Genomic DNA, 15040 nt, shown 5'->3' on the forward strand with positions numbered 1-15040 from the left:
CTGAAAGTTTATTTAGTAGCTTCCTTGAGCAGTTCATTGTGAAGCATTTTTTTTTTTTTTCTGTGACATTGGCCTCATTAAAAAGTACGGTTTGCCTTTACTGGATAATTTTGTTCATTGGTTTGTTAGGGTATCTTGGTAATATTTGTGTTTCCTGGGGAGCATGGTCACATGACCTGGCCCTGGCCAATCGGTGCGTTCCAGCTCCCTGGCCACTGTGATTGGCTCCGGACTGGGGCAGTGCCCAATCGGGGCCCAGGGCCGGGCCTCACGTTGGAAGCCAGGGGAAGACGAGCTCTCGTCCTGCTGGGGTAGGGGAAGGGGTGGGGCCGGGGGAGGTCAGGCTCCAGCAGTGGGAGGGGCTTGAGGTCCGCCTGCGGCAGTTGGTGACCTTCCTGCTCCCCTCAGGGCAGAGCCGCCGGCCTGAGAATGAGGGCGCTGCTGAGCCCAGGGGCTGGGATGGCCCGTTGCTGTTGTGGTCCCAGAGCTCCACCCGAGACCTGAGGGAGGCCGTCTGCCCGTGAGTCCTCTCCCGCTTGTCTGTCAGCTTGTTTGAACCATGCTGGGTTTTCTGCCCAGCCGGCTAAGGGGAGTCCCTGGAAATGCAAGGGTGTGGGTTTTGGCAGACTTCAGGGAAGACATGCCAGATGAGCCTGGGAGACTCCAGCTTAATCTGGATTCAGGAAATATCTCTTCGGGCCAGCTAGTAATTGTAGGATAAGCCTAATGAGTCTTCACAGGATGAAGAGAGTAACGTGCCAAGGTAGCAATCGATGTCCTCATTCGAGAGGATGATGAAGCTGGTGCTCAGAGAAGGGGGGAACTTGGCCACAGCCAGGAGGTGTGCACCCAGACGGAACCCCCAGATCCGGCCATTTGAGCTCAGGGAGGCCACTGGTGTGGCTTGTCCCTGTGGCAGGGGCCGAGGCACGCAGCCCACCCTGATTCCTGCGGGGGCCTGACTTGGGAAGTGCCATCTGGTAGCTTTGAGACTCACCAAACCAAATTGCACTGGAGAGAGGAAGGACACCTTCCTTCATCCACCCCCCACCCCCGCCGGATTCCCACATACCCTGACCCCTTTCTCTGGATTTCGGAGCCATTTCCAGAGTCCCGCTCATATGACCTCATTCGAAGTGCACTGTGGACGAGCTGCCATCTGCAGCTGCTACCACAGCAGCCAAGGGCTTTATCTCCCGAGTACCTCCCTTCCTTTGGAACTTGGGGGCCCTCTACTCCCCACTTGCACACCACAGACCTTTGCTGAGGATTGTGGGGACCCTCACTCAGTTTGCAGCACGTTGTAGCCATCCCTGTCCTCTCAATACCTCCCTTGCCACTCAGCTTGTGAGCTCCTTTGGAGCAGCGTGGCCCACCTGGCTGCAACGGCAGAGACACAGCTGACAGTGAAACAACAGCTTCGATCTGACAGCCGGAAAGCTCTGTCAAAAGGGACCTCCCTCTTCACACCGTAGAGGCTGTAGGAGCCGCCAGGGTTTGGGAACCGGTGCTGGGGCCAAAATGACTCCACAGCTGTTTTCCTTCCTGGGGAGGGTTCTGGCTCGAGTGGGAATGGCTCAAGTCTCCTAAGGTTCTGAAAGCCCACTGTGTGCAGATTCACGGTACACAGAGAGGAGAAGGTGGAGTCCTGCCCTGGAGGTGGTCACAGCTCACGGATGAGCCAGGCAGGCAGGCAGGCAGGCAGGGCATGAGAACAGCTGAGCTGCCTTCATGAGTGAATGGTGTGGGGGCAGAGGAAGAGAAGCCGGTCTGCTCCCTCATGTGGTGCCCAGGGCAGGTTGTCCCCAGAGGAAACCCTTACGACGGTGAGGACTCTCACTGCTGTTTCCCAAGGGGTTCCGTCGGTGCGTGTCTTCCCCGGAGCGGTCAGGCCGTCTCTAAAGTACACTGGCCATGGGCATTGCCTCTCCTTGGAACTTCCCATGTGTTTCTCTTTTGTATGGAACAGTGATTTTTCTAGAGGGGTTCTGGGCCACAAGGTTGTTGGGTCATTTGCTAGCCTTCTGTCGTGAAGAACGCTTTCCTGGGCGTTGGGGTGGTTTGTTGTTCCAGCTCCCTTTCTTGGCTTCTTTTGGGAGCTGGTGCAACAAGAGGAGCTCAGCCTCTGCCTTCTGGCTGAGATGTCACCCTTCAAACAGCAATGCCTGCCTGGAGATAATGATGGCATTTGCCAAAAGGGCTTCGTTTGGCACATGATATCTTGAAAGGACGTACACCGTCCTTTCAGCTATCAAAGGCTAGTTCAAATGACATAAAAATGAGAACTCTCCAATGGAGTCTTACAGTAGGTGGAGAGTCCGAAAAAAACTCCTTCAGTCATTTCACTGAGAGTCATTGATTGGGGACACCAAGAATATAGGAAGGAATGCAGAAAGAAAAGATGAAATTGTGGTCAGGATCGGGGGGAGGGATGAACAGGGCCTGCTTGCCTTGAACCCAGGCTTTGTTGGCGGGTGGGGCATAAAGATCGAACGGGTCTGAAACTACAGAGTGGTGATGGTAACACAGTATCACCAGAGTTACACAACAGTGTTCCCAAATTGCAACAATGATGAAAAAGTTTACTAATCCCAACTTAACCAACAAAAATAGACGAAACCATACAAAAAGTAAAACATCACCAGAAAGGTGGAAACAAACCAAATGCAAAGCAGTTCAGGGGAAAGGAACTCCATGTCCCCTGGGGGCAGACCGAGTTGCCGGCGTCCACGGTGAGCAGACAGGGATGGAGGCTGCAGAGCCGACCGCTCCCCTGGACGTGGTGTTTCCGGCAAGGGCTCTGGGTCTCTGTCCAGAGCGGGGGCTCGTTCTTCCTGCAGGGGCGGGTGAGTCATCGTCGGCGTCTGGGTGTTGCGCGGGAGCCAGGGCAGGCTCTCCCTGCCGAGGCGGTGACTCCTCCTCTGCCTCGGGTTCTCCTGCCAAAGCCCGAGCAGGTACAGGTGCACGTGGAGGTGGAGGTTCTGGCTGAGGGGGTGGGACATCAGTGCCTGGGGCTGGGGGTCCTGCAGGCACGGAGATGCGATCTGCCCGGTGTGCTGGCCAGTACCCAGCTGGCCTGGTGTCTCTGCGAGGGCAAGTCTCGGTTCTCCATCTGCCCTCGGTGGATCCCTGGGTCCTGCACCTGGAGCCACCACCTCTGTAGGCACAGGTCTGGGAAGTGGAGCCTGGTTCCAGTTGGAGGCCAGTGCTAGAGCTGGGGGAGAAGCAAAGTTTGCCCACAGGCCAGCCTTGGCATGTGCGTATCCCGGGACAGAAAGCTTCCAAGAGATTCCCAAAGAATACCCAGGGTCGGATGTCTTTTGGGACTGAAGTGTGCAAGATGGGGGTGGGGGTGTGAGGCCAGCGCTTGCTGCAGGCCCAGCAGCATCTTTCGGGGACTCGTCCCTGTGTAGCTCAGCACCCCCTCCCCACACACTCCCGTGCACCAGCCCCAGCGTCCTCACCTCTGTGCTCTGGCGTGCTGGGCTCCAGGTCCTCCTGCTGCCTCAGAGGCCGGGGTTCTCGGGACTCTGGGTCGGAGCCGGGTGTGCTGAGCTCCGTGGCAGCCTCAGACTGGGCCGCCGGGTGTATCCTGGGCGGTGTCTCGGCAGCAGGCCTTCCCCGCCTCCGCTTCGCCCCCGGTGGGGCTGATGCCTCCGTGGGCACGCTCACCAGGAGCCTGCACTGGGCCTCACGGGCGGGGGGGTGGTGCTCCGACCCCTCCCTCCGGGAGGTGGACGGGGTGTCCCCGTCCTCGGCCTCATCACGTGGGAAGCTCTGCAACGACAGTGACCGTCAGCCAGCCGTGCTGGGAGTTTTCCGAGCTGGGCCTGGCCAGTGGAGCCGCTGCTTCTGCCTGCTCGAACTTCTCTTCCCAGAAGGGTCAGAGACGTGTGTCTGCTCAGATCCCCACCCGGGAGGAAAGAGACCCACCTGAGGGTGTGAGGTCAGCCTGGGCGGCCGGCGCTGCCCGCACTCTCCCCATCCCAGCCAGCCTGCTCTCCCCTGGGGTGTGGACACAACTGGTCCGCAGGCTTCTGACCCCACATCCGCCTGGGCTTCCTTGAGGGAGACACACCCCGAGAAACCCGCATCCACACACACAGGCAAAGGACCCGGTGTTTCCGGGTGGCATGGGAGAGGTGGCCTGGCCCGGCCTGGGGCTCCCCGTGTTACCTTTCTGTTTCTCCGGGCAGAGGGCCAGAGGCCTCTCGGGTGTGCCCTGAGCCAACGTCGACAGGGTGCCCACGCACACTGCCTGTGAGCTCTCCTGAGGCCCCGGCCTCTGGGCAGGGGCAAACAGCAGAACATCCTGGCAGCAAGAGATCTGGCTGGGGGCTCCTCTCCGCTCTGGAGGCCTGGATACCCGGGTTGCGGGTTCTGTTGGGTTCTGTTGCCGGCAGGTGACATCATTTCCTGGGGTTCGTGCTGAGGTCCCTTCCCCAAAACTTCCCAAGGGAATCTCTGGGTTTCTGACTGCTCGACCACCCCCCTTAGGCCATGTGCAGGCACAGTGACAGCCACACAGCCCAGCCCACAGCCCTGGGGAGGCCTGGGTGCAGCCAGGGCCTGAGCTCCGAGGACCCCGCTGCTCTCAGACCAGGCTCCTTCTTCTCATAAGTGGTGTGGCCCTGGACAAGCATATGCCCCTCAGGGTTTCCCCAGTCTCTCCATCTGCAGAGTGGGGGTCATTCTCCCATCTGTTTCCTAGGTCTGTCGGCCTACGAGCAGCTCCGTGCCTCTCCACCTGGGGCCGATATCACGTGGAGCTTGTGCGCCGAGACTTCAGAAAGGAAGACTCCATCCAGGGCTGACACAGCACAGAATGGGGCAGAACGAGGCCTGGATGCGCCGTGGTACCCAGGAAAAGGCACCGCCCCTCCTGACTGTTTTGAGACCCCGCATCCAAGTTGGAGGCCCGAAAGGAAGACTCGAAGGTCTCCCTCTCTTATAGAAAAGAGTAGCCAACTTTCTGGTCCTCTGTTTCCATTGAGATTCTGTTCAAGTGTCCCAGCTCGGCTTCTGCGGGTGGCTGAGCTTCTAATGGCTCCCTGCGTTCTTGTCTTTTCCTCTCCAAACCTTCCGTCCTTTTCCCCCTTCTGGGGTGGATGGGCGCTGTCATTGCTTCTACCTTCGAGACAGATTGATGAAAAGTCTGGACCATCGACTCCTTTCCTCTCTTTGGTTCCGTGTCTCTCTCTGGCTGTGTCCCTCTCTTTTCCTTTCTCGATTCAGTCTGTGTCTTCCTCTTTCTCTCTCGTGTGTGGATGGATGGATGCTAGGAATGCACATGTATATGATTAGATGAGGGTTATGTTTTAGGGATGGGTTAGAGGGAGAGAAAGGCTTTAGGTCGGAGTTGGTCATGGGGGAAGGGTCAAGGGTGGTGGTGGTGTGTCTTGGAATCTGAGTGCTGTGCATTCTTCGTCTCTTTCCATATGAACCCCTTCTCAGATACACCACTTGCAAGGAGTCTCTCATGTTCCGTTTCCTATCTTTTGCATGTGTGAATGCTTAGCTTCTCTGTTGTGAAGAGGTTCCATTGGATGGAAACCCATTGGTGTACTTCGTTTCCCTCTTTCCCTTACTTGAAGAGACCCATTTCTACCTCCGCCCAGCAAATGGCAAGGAGACTCTGATGTTAAGGAGCCTTTGACCTACGCTTCTTTCTAGCTATCTCATGACATCAGTCTTTAGGGTGAGGTTTTTCCCCGATATTGAGGTGGTGTGAGATCAAAACCAATAGCGTTCTTCAGATGTAGCTGTCTGGTTTTCCCATGGCCATTTATTGAAGAGGCTTTCTTGTTCCCATTTGGATATTCTCCCCTTCTGTGTCAGAGATGAGTTGACCATGGATGCCGGGGTTTGTTTCTGGACCCTCAACTTTATTCCATCGATCTGGATCTGTGTGTGTTGTTGTATTCCCAATAGCATACTGTCCTGCTGCTGCCGCTGCGGCTAAGTCACTTCAGTCGTGTCTGACTCTGCGCGACCCCATGGCCTGCAGCCTACCAGGCTCCTCCGTCCAGGGCATTTTCCAGGCAAGAGTACTGGCGTGGGTCGCCATCGCCTTCTCCGATACTCTCCTGAGGATCCTAGTTTGGTCGTCTAATTTCCTCTCACACAACCTTGGATGTCCGTATCGGGGCTTTTTCGTCGGATTGTATTGACAATTTAGGCTCTTTTCTGTTTCCGTAACCCCTTTTGCAATTCTTTGTTCGGTGCGACAATGCATTGGCATTTGGGGAGGAATAGCATCGAAGCTGTGGATTGCCTTGTGGGGCTGTGACATCATTTTCCCAATAGGAATTCTTTCAAGCCCTGAGCACAGCTTCTCTTTCCAGTGATTGGTGTGGGCTTGATCTTCCTTCTTCCATCTCTCGCCGTTTTGTGAGAACAGGTCCTTCCTTCCCTTCTGGGTTAGATGGACTCGTGGGTATCACTTCAGTGAATGGCATTGTCAGTGGGGGTGATAATTCCCTTCTCATTGGAAGACTTTGCTGTGAGTATTAGAAATGCAAGTGATTTCTCTTCCCCTTCCTCCCTGTCCATCTCTCAGAGCCACCGGGAAACAGAGGCCTCATCCAGGGTCACACAGGCCTGAGGGAGTGCAACTAGACTGTTGTTTCTTCAGGCCCTCAGTGCTGGACATCATCCGGGATACTCTGTGTGTGTCTTCCTCAGTCTGGTGTCCCTTCAGACCTTTCCCTAGTTTTCACAGGCTTGTTGTGTTGGTGTTCTTTGTCTGTTTGGAGACACATCCTTGAGAAGCTTTGTGTTTCCACTCATTCGTCTCGCGATGTATGACCTGTCTTTTGCTTTTGTAATGAGGTCTTTCCCACAGTAGATATCTTTGATTTTGCAAAGTCCACTGTATTCTCTGGGTTGTTTTGTGGACTGCCTTTTAGTTTTGTGTGTGAAGACTCAAAGCACGTGTCCGGTTTCTGCTCATTGTTCTTCTAGATTTGTGACAAGTTTTCATGGAAACTTTGTCTAGGGATAACTGGAAGTGAACTCGGTGTAAGGTGTCCAGTCTCCATCTCCATTCATGTCATGCCCTGCAGTTTCCAATTCCCTGTTCCTGAGTGGTTTTGGAGACCTTGTGGGAAGTTTGGTTGCATGGGAGTTTGCATTTCCACCTTGAGTAGATTCCCACTGTTCCGCCCTCAGGGACACTGTCAAGGGGGAGTGAGGAGCAGCCTGCACTTCCAGCAGTGACCACACGGTGGGGCGAGTGCTGCTCTCCCCTCTGGGAGCCCCAGGCCACAGGCATCCCAGTGAGGAGCCAGCTCTGTGCTCAGCTGAAAGGAGTTAGACTCTCAGGAGCCTCTGAGCCCTTGCCTTTGGATCACCCAGGGTGGGCATTTACTGTGACAGAAAAAAATTGCCCTGAATTCCATGGACGGAAGAGCCTGGCTGTGTAGAGTTCGTGAGTTGCCGTGAATCAGACACAACTGAGGACACAAAAACTCAATAGACTAAAACACTTTTGGGGGGTGGGGGGAGTGAAAGGGGGTGATGTGGGGTTTTTTTTGTCGTATATAATAGCCAACGGAAATCTAGTTTAAACCTAAATTCACATAGATGGGAAAGGTATAGCTCTCCGTCACCCTATTAAAAAAAAAAAAAAAAACTACTTAACTTTTCTGAAAGTTTATTTAGTAGCTTCCTTGAGCAGTTCATTGTGAAGCATTTTTTTTTTTTTTTCTGTGACATTGGCCTCATTAAAAAGTACGGTTTGCCTTTACTGGATAATTTTGTTCATTGGTTTGTTAGGGTATCTTGGTAATATTTGTGTTTCCTGGGGAGCATGGTCACATGACCTGGCCCTGGCCAATCGGTGCGTTCCAGCTCCCTGGCCACTGTGATTGGCTCCGGACTGGGGCAGTGCCCAATCGGGGCCCAGGGCCGGGCCTCACGTTGGAAGCCAGGGGAAGACGAGCTCTCGTCCTGCTGGGGTAGGGGAAGGGGTGGGGCCGGGGGAGGTCAGGCTCCAGCAGTGGGAGGGGCTTGAGGTCCGCCTGCGGCAGTTGGTGACCTTCCTGCTCCCCTCAGGGCAGAGCCGCCGGCCTGAGAATGAGGGCGCTGCTGAGCCCAGGGGCTGGGATGGCCCGTTGCTGCTGTGGTCCCAGAGCTCCACCCGAGACTTGAGGGAGGCCGTCTGCCCGTGAGTCCTCTCCCGCTTGTCTGTCAGCTTGTTTGAACCATGCTGGGTTTTCTGCCCAGCCGGCTAAGGGGAGTCCCTGGAAATGCAAGGGTGTGGGTTTTGGCAGACTTCAGGGAAGACATGCCAGATGAGCCTGGGAGACTCCAGCTTAATCTGGATTCAGGAAATATCTCTTCGGGCCAGCTAGTAATTGTAGGATAAGCCTAATGAGTCTTCACAGGATGAAGAGAGTAACGTGCCAAGGTAGCAATCGATGTCCTCATTCGAGAGGATGATGAAGCTGGTGCTCAGAGAAGGGGGGAACTTGGCCACAGCAAGGAGGTGTGCACCCAGACGGAACCCCCAGATCCGGCCATTTGAGCTCAGGGAGGCCACTGGTGTGGCTTGTCCCTGTGGCAGGGGCCGAGGCACGCAGCCCACCCTGATTCCTGCGGGGGCCTGACTTGGGAAGTGCCATCTGGTAGCTTTGAGACTCACCAAACCAAATTGCACTGGAGAGAGGAAGGACACCTTCCTTCATCCACCCCCCACCCCCGCCGGATTCCCACATACCCTGACCCCTTTCTCTGGATTTCGGAGCCATTTCCAGAGTCCCGCTCATATGACCTCATTCGAAGTGCACTGTGGACGAGCTGCCATCTGCAGCTGCTACCACAGCAGCCAAGGGCTTTATCTCCCGAGTACCTCCCTTCCTTTGGAACTTGGGGGCCCTCTACTCCCCACTTGCACACCACAGACCTTTGCTGAGGATTGTGGGGACCCTCACTCAGTTTGCAGCACGTTGTAGCCATCCCTGTCCTCTCAATACCTCCCTTGCCACTCAGCTTGTGAGCTCCTTTGGAGCAGCGTGGCCCACCTGGCTGCAACGGCAGAGACACAGCTGACAGTGAAACAACAGCTTCGATCTGACAGCCGGAAAGCTCTGTCAAAAGGGACCTCCCTCTTCACACCGTAGAGGCTGTAGGAGCCGCCAGGGTTTGGGAACCGGTGCTGGGGCCAAAATGACTCCACAGCTGTTTTCCTTCCTGGGGAGGGTTCTGGCTCGAGTGGGAATGGCTCAAGTCTCCTAAGGTTCTGAAAGCCCATTGTGTGCAGATTCACGGTACACAGAGAGGAGAAGGTGGAGTCCTGCCCTGGAGGTGGTCACAGCTCACGGATGAGCCAGGCAGGCAGGCAGGCAGGCAGGGCATGAGAACAGCTGAGCTGCCTTCATGAGTGAATGGTGTGGGGGCAGAGGAAGAGAAGCCGGTCTGCTCCCTCATGTGGTGCCCAGGGCAGGTTGTCCCCAGAGGAAACCCTTACGACGGTGAGGACTCTCACTGCTGTTTCCCAAGGGGTTCCGTCGGTGCGTGTCTTCCCCGGAGCGGTCAGGCCGTCTCTAAAGTACACTGGCCATGGGCATTGCCTCTCCTTGGAACTTCCCATGTGTTTCTCTTTTGTATGGAACAGTGATTTTTCTAGAGGGGTTCTGGGCCACAAGGTTGTTGGGTCATTTGCTAGCCTTCTGTCGTGAAGAACGCTTTCCTGGGCGTTGGGGTGGTTTGTTGTTCCAGCTCCCTTTCTTGGCTTCTTTTGGGAGCTGGTGCAACAAGAGGAGCTCAGCCTCTGCCTTCTGGCTGAGATGTCACCCTTCAAACAGCAATGCCTGCCTGGAGATAATGATGGCATTTGCCAAAAGGGCTTCGTTTGGCACATGATATCTTGAAAGGACGTACACCGTCCTTTCAGCTATCAAAGGCTAGTTCAAATGACATAAAAATGAGAACTCTCCAATGGAGTCTTACAGTAGGTGGAGAGTCCGAAAAAAACTCCTTCAGTCATTTCACTGAGAGTCATTGATTGGGGACACCAAGAATATAGGAAGGAATGCAGAAAGAAAAGATGAAATTGTGGTCAGGATCGGGGGGAGGGATGAACAGGGCCTGCTTGCCTTGAACCCAGGCTTTGTTGGCGGGTGGGGCATAAAGATCGAACGGGTCTGAAACTACAGAGTGGTGATGGTAACACAGTATCACCAGAGTTACACAACAGTGTTCCCAAATTGCAACAATGATGAAAAAGTTTACTAATCCCAACTTAACCAACAAAAATAGACGAAACCATACAAAAAGTAAAACATCACCAGAAAGGTGGAAACAAACCAAATGCAAAGCAGTTCAGGGGAAAGGAACTCCATGTCCCCTGGGGGCAGACCGAGTTGCCGGCGTCCACGGTGAGCAGACAGGGATGGAGGCTGCAGAGCCGACCGCTCCCCTGGACGTGGTGTTTCCGGCAAGGGCTCTGGGTCTCTGTCCAGAGCGGGGGCTCGTTCTTCCTGCAGGGGCGGGTGAGTCATCGTCGGCGTCTGGGTGTTGCGCGGGAGCCAGGGCAGGCTCTCCCTGCCGAGGCGGTGACTCCTCCTCTGCCTCGGGTTCTCCTGCCAAAGCCCGAGCAGGTACAGGTGCACGTGGAGGTGGAGGTTCTGGCTGAGGGGGTGGGACATCAGTGCCTGGGGCTGGGGGTCCTGCAGGCACGGAGATGCGATCTGCCCGGTGTGCTGGCCAGTACCCAGCTGGCCTGGTGTCTCTGCGAGGGCAAGTCTCGGTTCTCCATCTGCCCTCGGTGGATCCCTGGGTCCTGCACCTGGAGCCACCACCTCTGTAGGCACAGGTCTGGGAAGTGGAGCCTGGTTCCAGTTGGAGGCCAGTGCTAGAGCTGGGGGAGAAGCAAAGTTTGCCCACAGGCCAGCCTTGGCATGTGCGTATCCCGGGACAGAAAGCTTCCAAGAGATTCCCAAAGAATACCCAGGGTCGGATGTCTTTTGGGACTGAAGTGTGCAAGATGGGGGTGGGGGTGTGAGGCCAGCGCTTGCTGCAGGCCCAGCAGCATCTTTCGGGGACTCGTCCCTGTGTAGCTCAGCACCCCCTCCCCACACACTCCCGTGCACCAGCCCCAGCGTCCTCACCTCTGTGCTCTGGCGTGCTGGGCTCCAGGTCCTCCTGCTGCCTCAGAGGCCGGGGTTCTCGGGACTCTGGGTCGGAGCCGGGTGTGCTGAGCTCCGTGGCAGCCTCAGACTGGGCCGCCGGGTGTATCCTGGGCGGTGTCTCGGCAGCAGGCCTTCCCCGCCTCCGCTTCGCCCCCGGTGGGGCTGATGCCTCCGTGGGCACGCTCACCTGGAGCCTGCACTGGGCCTCACGGGCGGGGGGGTGGTGCTCCGACCCCTCCCTCCGGGAGGTGGACGGGGTGTCCCCGTCCTCGGCCTCATCACGTGGGAAGCTCTGCAACGACAGTGACCGTCAGCCAGCCGTGCTGGGAGTTTTCCGAGCTGGGCCTGGCCAGTGGAGGCGCTGCTTCTGCCTGCTCGAACTTCTCTTCCCAGAAGGGTCAGAGACGTGTGTCTGCTCAGATCCCCACCCGGGAGGAAAGAGACCCACCTGAGGGTGTGAGGTCAGCCTGGGCGGCCGGCGCTGCCCGCACTCTCCCCATCCCAGCCAGCCTGCTCTCCCCTGGGGTGTGGACACAACTTGTCCGCAGGCTTCTGACCCCACATCCGCCTGGGCTTCCTTGAGGGAGACACACCCCGAGAAACCCGCATCCACACACACAGGCAAAGGACCCGGTGTTTCCGGGTGGCATGGGAGAGGTGGCCTGGCCCGGCCTGGGGCTCCCCGTGTTACCTTTCTGTTTCTCCGGGCAGAGGGCCAGAGGCCTCTCGGGGGTGCCCTGAGCCAACGTCGACAGGGTGCCCACGCACACTGCCTGTGAGCTCTCCTGAGGCCCCGGCCTCTGGGCAGGGGCAAACAGCAGAACATCCTGGCAGCAAGAGATCTGGCTGGGGGCTCCTCTCCGCTCTGGAGGCCTGGATACCCGGGTTGCGGGTTCTGTTGGGTTCTGTTGCCGGCAGGTGACATCATTTCCTGGGGTTCGTGCTGAGGTCCCTTCCCCAAAACTTCCCAAGGGAATCTCTGGGTTTCTGACTGCTCGACCACCCCCCTTAGGCCATGTGCAGGCACAGTGACAGCCACACAGCCCAGCCCACAGCCCTGGGGAGGCCTGGGTGCAGCCAGGGCCTGAGCTCCGAGGACCCCGCTGCTCTCAGACCAGGCTCCTTCTTCTCATAAGTGGTGTGGCCCTGGACAAGCATATGCCCCTCAGGGTTTCCCCAGTCTCTCCATCTGCAGAGTGGGGGTCATTCTCCCATCTGTTTCCTAGGTCTGTCGGCCTACGAGCAGCTCCGTGCCTCTCCACCTGGGGCCGATATCACGTGGAGCTTGTGCGCCGAGACTTCAGAAAGAAAGACTCCATCCAGGGCTGACACAGCACAGAATGGGGCAGAACGAGGCCTGGATGCGCCGTGGTACCCAGGAAAAGGCACCGCCCCTCCTGACTGTTTTGAGACCCCGCATCCAAGTTGGAGGCCCGAAAGGAAGACTCGAAGGTCTCCCTCTCTTATAGAAAAGAGTAGCCAACTTTCTGGTCCTCTGTTTCCATTGAGATTCTGTTCAAGTGTCCCAGCTCGGCTTCTGCGGGTGGCTGAGCTTCTAATGGCTCCCTGCGTTCTTGTCTTTTCCTCTCCAAACCTTCCGTCCTTTTCCCCCTTCTGGGGTGGATGGGCGCTGTCATTGCTTCTACCTTCGAGACAGATTGATGAAAAGTCTGGACCATCGACTCCTTTCCTCTCTTTGGTTCCGTGTCTCTCTCTGGCTGTGTCCCTCTCTTTTCCTTTCTCGATTCAGTCTGTGTCTTCCTCTTTCTCTCTCGTGTGTGGATGGATGGATGCTAGGAATGCACATGTATATGATTAGATGAGGGTTATGTTTTAGGGATGGGTTAGAGGGAGAGAAAGGCTTTAGGTCGGAGTTGGTCATGGGGGAAGGGTCAAGGGTGGTGGTGGTGTGTCTTGGAATCTGAGTGCTGTGCATTCTTCGTCTCTTTCCATATGAACCCCTTCTCAGATACACCACTTGCAAGGAGTCTCTCATGTTCCGTTTCCTATCTTTTGCATGTGTGAATGCTTAGCTTCTCTGTTGTGAAGAGGTTCCATTGGATGGAAGCCCATTGGTGTACTTCGTTTCCCTCTTTCCCTTACTTGAAGAGACCCATTTCTACCTCCGCCCAGCAAATGGCAAGGAGACTCTGATGTTAAGGAGCCTTTGACCTACGCTTCTTTCTAGCTATCTCATGACATCAGTCTTTAGGGTGAGGTTTTTCCCCGATATTGAGGTGGTGTGAGATCAAAACCAATAGCGTTCTTCAGATGTAGCTGTCTGGTTTTCCCATGGCCATTTATTGAAGAGGCTTTCTTGTTCGCATTTGGATATTCTCCCCTTCTGTGTCAGAGATGAGTTGACCATGGATGCCGGGGTTTGTTTCTGGACCCTCAACTTTATTCCATCGATCTGGATCTGTGTGTGTTGTTGTATTCCCAATAGCATACTGTCCTGCTGCTGCCGCTGCGGCTAAGTCACTTCAGTCGTGTCTGACTCTGCGCGACCCCATGGCCTGCAGCCTACCAGGCTCCTCCGTCCAGGGCATTTTCCAGGCAAGAGTACTGGCGTGGGTCGCCATCGCCTTCTCCGATACTCTCCTGAGGATCCTAGTTTGGTCGTCTAATTTCCTCTCACACAACCTTGGATGTCCGTATCGGGGCTTTTTCGTCGGATTGTATTGACAATTTAGGCTCTTTTCTGTTTCCGTAACCCCTTTTGCAATTCTTTGTTCGGTGCGACAATGCATTGGCATTTGGGGAGGAATAGCATCGAAGCTGTGGATTGCCTTGTGGGGCTGTGACATCATTTTCCCAATAGGAATTCTTTCAAGCCCTGAGCACAGCTTCTCTTTCCAGTGATTGGTGTGGGCTTGATCTTCCTTCTTCCATCTCTCGCCGTTTTGTGAGAACAGGTCCTTCCTTCCCTTCTGGGTTAGATGGACTCGTGGGTATCACTTCAGTGAATGGCATTGTCAGTGGGGGTGATAATTCCCTTCTCATTGGAAGACTTTGCTGTGAGTATTAGAAATGCAAGTGATTTCTCTTCCCCTTCCTCCCTGTCCATCTCTCAGAGCCACCGGGAAACAGAGGCCTCATCCAGGGTCACACAGGCCTGAGGGAGTGCAACTAGACTGTTGTTTCTTCAGGCCCTCAGTGCTGGACATCATCCGGGATACTCTGTGTGTGTCTTCCTCAGTCTGGTGTCCCTTCAGACCTTTCCCTAGTTTTCACAGGCTTGTTGTGTTGGTGTTCTTTGTCTGTTTGGAGACACATCCTTGAGAAGCTTTGTGTTTCCACTCATTCGTCTCGCGATGTATGACCTGTCTTTTGCTTTTGTAATGAGGTCTTTCCCACAGTAGATATCTTTGATTTTGCAAAGTCCACTGTATTCTCTGGGTTGTTTTGTGGACTGCCTTTTAGTTTTGTGTGTGAAGACTCAAAGCACGTGTCCGGTTTCTGCTCATTGTTCTTCTAGATTTGTGACAAGTTTTCATGGAAACTTTGTCTAGGGATAACTGGAAGTGAACTCGGTGTAAGGTGTCCAGTCTCCATCTCCATTCATGTCATGCCCTGCAGTTTCCAATTCCCTGTTCCTGAGTGGTTTTGGAGACCTTGTGGGAAGTTTGGTTGCATGGGAGTTTGCATTTCCACCTTGAGTAGATTCCCACTGTTCCGCCCTCAGGGACACTGTCAAGGGGGAGTGAGGAGCAGCCTGCACTTCCAGCAGTGACCACACGGTGGGGCGAGTGCTGCTCTCCCCTCTGGGAGCCCCAGGCCACAGGCATCCCAGTGAGGAGCCAGCTCTGTGCTCAGCTGAAAGGAGTTAGACTCTCAGGAGCCTCTGAGCCCTTGCCTTTGGATCACCCAGGGTGGGCATTTACTGTGACAGAAAAAAATTGCCCTGA

The 15040-nt window shown here is 55.4% G+C and overlaps 2 protein-coding genes and 1 long non-coding RNA gene across 3 annotated transcripts in view; 1 reads left to right on the plus strand and 2 right to left on the minus strand.

Moving 5' to 3' along the window:
- LOC145529710 (uncharacterized) overlaps positions 1-2610 on the plus strand; it is a 25207-nt gene extending 22597 nt beyond the window's left edge. Inside the window, exon 4 of the long non-coding RNA XR_014071299.1 lies at positions 409-2610. This is a non-coding gene — a long non-coding RNA (uncharacterized LOC145529710). The remainder of the gene's footprint in view (positions 1-408) is intronic.
- On the minus strand, positions 2562-7315 carry LOC145529554 (uncharacterized). The gene is made up of 3 exons (XM_081550136.1): positions 4177-7315; positions 3465-3777; positions 2562-3214 (listed from the first exon to the last, which is right to left on the minus strand). Exons 1-3 carry the CDS (start codon positions 4411-4413, stop codon positions 2586-2588), a joined length of 1179 nt encoding a protein of 392 aa, XP_081406262.1. The 5' UTR covers positions 4414-7315; the 3' UTR covers positions 2562-2585.
- Positions 7316-10208: 2893 nt separating this feature from the next.
- Positions 10209-14962, minus strand: LOC145529536 (uncharacterized). The gene is made up of 3 exons (XM_081550115.1): positions 11824-14962; positions 11112-11424; positions 10209-10861 (listed from the first exon to the last, which is right to left on the minus strand). The coding sequence occupies exons 1-3, from the start codon at positions 12058-12060 to the stop codon at positions 10233-10235; spliced, it is 1179 nt and encodes a 392-aa protein (XP_081406241.1). The 5' UTR covers positions 12061-14962; the 3' UTR covers positions 10209-10232.
- Positions 14963-15040: the final 78 nt, after the last annotated feature.

The sequence above is a fragment of the Giraffa tippelskirchi genome, chromosome 12, assembly GCF_054371585.1.
Source record: "Giraffa tippelskirchi isolate mGirTip1 chromosome 12, T2T-mGirTip1v1.2.pri, whole genome shotgun sequence".
NCBI classification, from domain to species: Eukaryota; Metazoa; Chordata; class Mammalia; order Artiodactyla; family Giraffidae; genus Giraffa; species Giraffa tippelskirchi.